The sequence below is a fragment of the Taurulus bubalis genome (assembly GCF_910589615.1).
Source record: "Taurulus bubalis genome assembly, chromosome: 11".
Classification (NCBI taxonomy): Eukaryota; Metazoa; Chordata; class Actinopteri; order Perciformes; family Cottidae; genus Taurulus; species Taurulus bubalis.
Window position 1 is genome coordinate 26,906,998 of NC_136599.1, and position 8,390 is coordinate 26,915,387.

The 8,390-nt window shown below is 43.9% G+C and overlaps 1 protein-coding gene across 1 annotated transcript; it reads right to left on the minus strand.

Annotated features, from left to right (window-relative positions):
* Positions 1–1,540: 1,540 nt before the first annotated feature.
* On the minus strand, positions 1,541–3,668 carry nppb (natriuretic peptide B; the record flags this gene model as incomplete). The annotated part of the gene is made up of 3 exons (XM_079225896.1): positions 1,541–1,611; positions 2,776–3,037; positions 3,555–3,668. The coding sequence occupies 3 exons, from the start codon at positions 3,666–3,668 to the stop codon at positions 1,541–1,543; spliced, it is 447 nt and encodes a 148-aa protein (XP_079082022.1).
* Positions 3,669–8,390: the final 4,722 nt, after the last annotated feature.

Genomic DNA, 8,390 nt, shown 5'->3' on the forward strand with positions numbered 1-8,390 from the left:
GTTTCAACATTACAGCCCCTGAGAAACATACACTGAATGTTGACGGGAAAAACATTGCTAAGAATACACTGGAAACAATTTGGAGTGCCATTTACTTAAAAAAAGCTTGGTAACAATTTCCACACAGAAATTCTAAGTAATTTTTACTCAGACAATTTTTAAGTTAAGTGTACTTACTAATAACAATGTTTTTTCATCCAAAATGGTAAAGTAAATTTTACTTGAAAATGACTTCCTGAGACATAACATTTACTCAGTCTTTGATAGTAATCTTTACTCAGCATAGTAATCTTTACTCAGCATAGTAATCTTTACTCAGCCTTTGATAGTAATCTTTACTCAGTCTTTGATAGTAATCATTACTCAGCTAAGTCCCTCCAGGTTTAGCTTCCGAACACCAAATGTACCAACGTAAAAACAGCTGTTCACCACTGGCAACAGCTTTTCAGTTGGCCAGTGGTTCTTTTCGCCTTCAATGAATGAATGTTTTTATTCGAAATAGGTGATCTTACAAAATACCGTGATATGAATGCTTGGCCATACCGCCCAGCCCTAGTTGCCAGGTTTACTTGTATTCCCCAAGTACATTTTACTTAGTTGTGTCAGGTTGTACAGTCACTCCAGTAGTTTATTTAATATTACATGGTGTGAATGATCACATTTACTTATCAAAAAAAGGATTCATAATTACAAACAAACACAAAGCAACACATTAATAAAAGGTGACCTGGACTGAAATAATAATTTATTGTAGAATTTACACATATAATCAAGGTAATAATTACATGGCCAAAAAGTATTTTTTTTCAGTGTATAAAACCATTTGAAAGGTTCCAGGAGACATTGATACACTCCCATTGACACCACTCTTTTCACTGTATTACGTATGGAGCTAGAGCCACGAAGCTATTAGCTTAACTTAGCATAAAGACTCACAGCGACTAGCTTGGTTCCCTTCACTGATCAAAATACACCTGCTAACACTTCTAATGCTCACTGATTAACATGGGGTATTTCATTTGTCAAACAGAAAGATAAAAACAAAAAGAAATTAGTTGTTTAATTTTTACAAGCTGGAAATCTTTCTTAGCGAAGGCTAAGCTAAACAGCTTCTGGCTGGAGTTTCATACTTAACACAGACATGAGATATACAATAATGTTCTCAGCTCGCTCTCTGCAAGAAAAGTAATAACTCTATTTCCCAAAAAAGTTTAACTACACCGCTCTCATAATAACAAGAGAGTAAGTGGACCAATAAATTAACTGACAATATCAACTCTCAGGATGTGAACATGAACCGAAGACCTGACGTTTTTACTGTCATGGAAAGTTTGAACATCTATAGTTCCAGGACCACTGAGCAAACTCCATCTGCTGACGAGTTTGTGTGATTAGGTTGAAAGCCCTGGAACAAAGTAAGTGAGCTTTGAGTGGATATTGTTTTGTCAGCCTTCATTTTCACTGATATATCCATACGGTCTTAATCAGTGGAAACTGTTTAACAAATGACTTACTAGATCCAAGTATTCAGGGATATGTCTCAGTGAAGATCCAGAGTGAACTTTAGTATCTCTGTTACTGGTGGGGTCATGGCTGTCTGAGAGTGTCTTACTGGGAATGCACATCACAAGTGAGACACAAAGGTGCGTAAGTGTTACTGGAGCATCCAGTCATGTTGAGCTGTCACGGCCAGAAGCAGCTGTCCTGTCAGCAGTACAGGAGCTGAGAGGACTTTATTCACTGTGGACTGAACCAACACTAAACCCTACAGCTTTCCCAGCTTCTACAAGCTCACTGAAGGCTACTGGTGGCTGTGCCAACGATTAAACACAGCTTGGAGTTGCTTTCAGTTCATTTGCATGAAAAAGATAGAAACCAAATCAGATTGAGGCTTATCATTGTGTGTGCGTGTGTGTGTATGTGTGTGTGTGTGTGTGTGCGTTTGTGTGCGTGTGTGTGTATGTGTGTGTGTATGTGTGTGTGTGAGCGCGTGTGTATGTGTGTGTGTGTGTGAGCGCGTGTGTACGTGTGTGTGCGCGTTTGTGTGCGTGTGTGTGCGCGCGTTTGTGTGCGTGTATGTGTGTGTATGTGTGTGTGTGTGAGCGTGTGTGTATGTTTGTGTGTGTGTGTGAGCGTGTGTGTATGTGTGTGTGCGCGTTTGTGTGCGTGTGTGTGTGTGTATGTGTGTGTGTACGTGTGTGTGCGCGTTTGTGTGCGTGTATGTGTGTGTATGTATGTGTGCGCGTTTGTGTGCGTGTGTGTGTGTGTGTGTGTATGTGTGTGTCTATGTGTGTGTGTGTATGTGTGTGTGTGTGTGTGTGTGTGTGTGTGTGTGAGCGTGTGTGTGCGTGTGTGTTTGTGTGTGTATGTTGATGCTTCAGCAACACTTGGTTTAATGATGTGCAGTTGTAAATATTTATTAAAACATTCAACAGTACATAAAGAACAGTCTTACATCCATTATAAATAAATGAAACAATAATCAATAAATATGAGTAAATAAATAGTGTTTGAATAAAAATGGTAGAGACTTTGCAGTTCCAGTGTCAGTGGTAAGACTTCATCTTTACTTTGGATCTGCAAGAGAACAAGATAGCAACAACTCTGTTAATACGATTTCATATTTCTGGATTCATTTAATTAATAATACAAATGTGTATGAGGTAAATTCATGGTCCACTAAATGTGAAGATAGGATATGAGAATGATCATATTATAAAAGCGTAAACACAGGGCTATGTGTGTGTTTCCTGTGGAGGTGTTCCTGTAACTCACTGTATCTGCCCACAGTGTTGCAGCCCAGAGAGCTCATGGAGCCGATTCTGTCCATCCGACGTCCGAAGCAGCCGGACGACTTCCTGTTCGAGTCGTTGCGGACGCTCTTCAGGTTCTTTGCTGAGAGAAACTCCCTGATCGCTGCCTCATCTAGTCCGGTTTGGGGTTGCTGCCTGTCAGCTGCCTCCTCTATGTCCAGGCTGTCCCTCTCTGCGCTCTGGTCCACATCAAGAACTGACTCCTCTAGTCTGTGAAGGAGCACCTGCAACATCCACATATACACAAGTTAAGTTCACTTTTGCATATTGAACATTTTTACATTGTGGATTTACATTTAGAGGACAGGCCTTCAAACATTTCTGGTCACACTTTTAAGCATCATGATGCATCAGAAGCAGATGTTAAGACCATGAGAAGCCTGTGAGATCTTCTCCTGCAGTGTAGGCTCCAAATAAACATTGTTAATGTTGTAACTATACGACTACAGCGTTATTTATTTTTTACATACTCATTACACTTGTTGCTAGAGCACCAATTCAACTTAATTTACCACATATATGATCAAAGAGTCCCATTAAATCATGTATGGTCCCAGAGGTCCATACAGGATGTTGCTGTTGAGTGATGATATTTATACAGTCTATGAGTGGGATTACTGAAGTTAGATACGAAAAAAGAAATGAAAATGCCAGCTTGTCCTGCTGCTGCAGATTTCCACAAGAACCCATGTCTCCATCTTTCCAAACCCACGTTTCAGAATCCCTCCTCTAAAAACTCACCTTTAAGACGTCCATATCAGTGTCAGTCAAACCGGTGCTGATGGGATTTGTGCTGGACAGCTGCAGCTTTAGGATGAGCAGGAGACCAAAGAGAGGAATGGAAGACAGATACATGTTTCTCTGTGAGTTCCTGTTAGTCGGATCAGAGGATGGATGGATGAATGCTCTTGGGCTTCTTTGCCTGGTAGCTGTTTGGAAGTTGGACTCCACAGCAGACGCCTCTGCTCTTTTATACATAAGCTGGACACATGTAGGTATGCCTGGAATTGGACTGGCATTCCTGACACCTGATTCTGATAACAGGAGCTGTCGGAAACTGCTCCATTTAAAGAGTTGTCTCTTAGATATGGGGCATTCGTGTGACATAGCTGCTTCTATTTGCCACTTTGTTTGAGAAACATACTCCAACCCGTCTGTACACGGGACATTGTTGTCACTGAGCTACGGGAAGTCGTAGAGTAACAGACATGTGACGGTGTTTCTAAATTAAGGGGTGTACGTGATTGTGGGGAAGAGATCAGCCTTCAGTGGGAGGAACACAACTCAGACCAACACTCCACTAAAAGGTCCTTGAGAAGGATGCAAGTGCCTTCCAGCTCTCAGGGTGCTGCTCTGTGGCAGACTGTGACCTCTGACCTCTCTATTGCGGGAAGCAAGACCACTGTGAAGCCTCTCATTATTAATATTACAGTCTGTCTGTAGTAAAGCACAGCCATCACCCCCACAGTGCTCTCCCTCAGCGCCACACAGTGGCTTAGCCTCTTTCAGCTCATTGTTTTGGTTTTACTGTATTGTTCAGTCTCATCAACCTGCTCTCCAACTGCTGTCAGTGAGAAAGCTCAGATAAGCCCACTGTACTGTCCTCTACCTGTCCTCTACCTGTCCACTGTACTGTCCTCTACCTGCCCACTGTACTTTCATCTACCTGTCCTCTACCTGTCTACTGTACTGTCCTCTACCTGTCCACTGTACTGTCCTCTACCTGTCCTCTACCTGTCCTCTACCTGTCCACTGTACTGTCCTCTACCTGTCCACTGTACTGTCCTCTACATGTCCTCTACCTGTCCTCTACCTGCCCACTGTACTGTCCTCTACCTGTCCTCTACCTGTCCTCTACCTGTCCACTGTACTGTCCTCTACCTGTCCACTGTACTGTCCTCTACCTGTCCTCTCCCTGTCCTCTACCTGCCCACTGTACTGTCCTCTACCTGTCCTCTACCTGTCCACTGTACTGTCCTCTACCTGTCCACTGTACTGTCCTCTACATGTCCTCTACCTGTCCTCTACCTGCCCACTGTACTGTCCTCTACCTGTCCTCTACCTGTCCTCTACCTGTCCACTGTACTGTCCTCTACCTGTCCACTGTACTGTCCTCTACCTGTCCTCTCCCTGTCCTCTACCTGCCCACTGTACTGTCCTCTACCTGTCCTCTACCTGTCCACTGTACTGTCCTCTACCTGTCCACTACCTGTCCACTTTACTGTCCTCTACCTGTCCTCTACCTGTCCTCTACCTGTCCACTGTACTGTCCTCTTCCTGTCCACTGTACTGTCCTCTACCTGTCATCTACCTGTCCACTGTACTGTCCCCTACCTGTCCACTGTACTGTCCTCTACCTGTCCTCAACCTGTCCTCTACCTGTCCTCTACCTGTCCACTGCACTGTCCTCTACCTGCCCACTGTACTGTCCTCTACTTGTCCTCTACCTGTCTACTGTACTGTCCTCTACCTGTCCTCTACCTGTCCACTGTACTGTCCTCTACCTGTCCTCTACCTGTCCTCGACCTGTCCTCTACCTGCCCACTGTACTGTTCTCTAACTGTCCTCTACCTGTCCACTGTACTGTCCTCTACCTGTCCTCTACCTGCCCACTGTACTGTCCTCTACCTGTCCTCTACCTGTCCACTGTACTGTCCTCTACCTGTCCTCTACCTGTCCACTGTACTGTCCTCTACCTGCCCACTGTACTGTCCTCTACTTGTCCTCTACCTGTCCACTGTACTGTCCTCTACCTGTCCTCTACCTGTCCACTGTAATGTCCTCTACCTGTCCTCTACCTGTCCTCTACCTGCCCACTGTACTGTTCTCTACCTGTCCACTGTACTGTCCTCTAACTGTCCTCTACCTGTCCACTGTACTGTCCTCTACCTGTCCTCTACCTGTCCACTGTACTGTCCTCTACCTGTCCTCTACCTGTCCACTGTACTGTTCTCTACCTGCCCACTGTACTGTCCTCTACCTGTCCTCTACCTGTCCACTGTACTGTCCTCTACCTGTCCTCTACCTGTCCACTGTACTGTCCTCTACCTGCCCACTGTACTGTCCTCTACCTGACCTCTACCTGTCCACTGGACTGTCCTCTACCTGTCCACTGTACTGTCCTCTACCTGCCCACTGTACTGTCCTCTACCTGACCTCTACCTGTCCACTGGACTGTCCTCTACCTGTCCACTGTACTGTCCTCTACCTGCCCACTGTACTGTCCTCTACCTGACCTCTACCTGTCCTCTACCTGTCCTCTACCTGCCCACTGTACTGTCCTCTACTTGTCCTCTACCTGCCCTCTACCTGTCCACTGTACTGTCCTCTACCTGTCCACTGTATTGTCCTCTACCTGTCCTCTACCTGTCCTCTACCTGCCCTCTATCTGTCCACTGTACTGTCCTCTACCTGTCCTCTACCTGTCCTCTACCTGTCCACTGTACTGTCCTCTACCTGTCCACTGTACTGTCCTCTACCTGTCCACTGTACTGTCCTCTACCTGTCCTCTACCTGTCCTCTACCTGCCCACTGTACTGTACTCTACCTGTCCACTGTACTGTCCTCTACCTGCCCACTGTACTGTCCTCTACCCGTCCACTGTACTGTCCTCTACCTGTCCTCTACCTGTTCTCTACCTGCCTACTGTACTGTACTCTACCTGTCCACTGTACTGTCCTCTACCTGTCCAGCACAAACAGCAAACAGACACACTTAGAGACTCTCTGCTGAACACATTCAACAAATATATTAAAATCAGGGTCATTTGTCTTACTTCTGTTTTTTGGGGGTCAACTTCCTGTTTGATACTGACCAAAATCTTAAAACTTGTCCAAGATTGTTTCAGGCATTTGACCTTCTTTATTTGTGACACTAATGTAAACAAGCTGCCATAAGGACAGTGGTGGAAGAAGTACTCAGCTCTTTTACTGAAGTAAAAGTACTAATACCAATATGTAATAAACACTGTACTTACATGTAAAAGTCCTGCATTCAAAATATTATCATCTAAATGTACGTCAATAATCAATCATACAATCAGCCTACAATACATGATTATTTCATGAGTTCATATTGATGCATTGACATGGAAGCAGCATTAATATTGAGTTGTACTTTGATGGGGACACAACTCTGCTGTCATCTTTTGTTACTATTCAAATGAAACCATGTAACAAGTTCAGAGGAGAAATGTGTCTTTGATGGAACAGTTCAAATAATCTGAAACATGACAAGGAGCCTCAACCAGACACCTTTTCTTTGTCTAAGAGGTAACAAGCCAAAAGCTTTAGGAGCCACTGATTTGATTGATTTTACAAGTTTATCATGAGTTTTCTGTTGTATGTGACACCTAACCAATAACTGATACATGGAGTCCAAAGTATACAAAGTAGCATCACAGTGAAATATATATCTTCAAATTGTACTTAAGTGAAATGTAGCCTGCTTTGTGACTTTGACTTTGTCCACCAATTGATTTCCATTCATTATTTGTGACATAACGTTTGTGATTGTGCCAAAAACAAGGTTCACACACGCGTGTAAAAGTTGGTCACTGTTTCGTGTACCGGAGCCTTTTCCTAGTTAATGCCACAATGAATCATAAGTCAGTCGATCACATGTTGTTGAGGGATCCCGTCGGTACTGAGGAACCACCATCTCTCTGATGCAGACTTCATCAACCCCTTATTGTTACGGGACCAACAGCATGTTCCACCAGATGAAGGCAAGGCAAGGCAAGTTTATTTGTATAGCACATTTCAACAACAAGGCGATTCAAAGTGCTTCACATAAAACCATTAAAAGCATCAAAACATAATGCAGATTTAAAAACAGTTGAGAAAATATTAAAACAGTCAAAAAGCAGGGACCAGCCCCCCCTCCCCTATATATTATTATTAGCTTTATTTTCATTGGTTGCTGGATTACATTTCACCCAGATACAACAGATGCGTTTTTCTGATTGGCTATTCGTGTAGCCATTTCTTTTTTTTGATTGGCAGGGGATTCGGGGGAGACGTGCTTGATTCCTCCATGGTGAGGGCAGCGCGACCAGGTCATGTTTGTGCGCTGCTAGCCTAGAGTTTTTTTTCAGCGTGAGAAATACGATGTGTGGCGGGAGGGCGTGACTTAAGACCGAAATGCGTGACAGTCACGCTCAATGCGTGACACTTGAGAGCCCTGCAAGTTGTTCCTGGATCGATTGTGTGAAACTGATCACGCGTTCATGTCTTTTCCCTCCGAACAGTTCAGTTTGAACACGCAACTGCTGACGATCACTTATTAAAAAATAAATCAGTATGAATGAAATGCCTCCCCATCTAACACACTGTGAGTGCTTTATGTGACGTGCATACACCATGACAGTGTATAGGGTGCGTTAGAGACGGAGAAACAAATTCAATCACAGACTCGGCTCTTATGCAAAATAATAACTTTACTACAATACAAGAAAACTTCATCCAACAGAGAAACAATAAAGAATAAATACATTTCCAATAATGTGTAATTTAATAGCGCACGTATGAAAAGAGAAACGACAGTTGCGAGTGAGGACGTGGACAGAGAGCCCGAGGA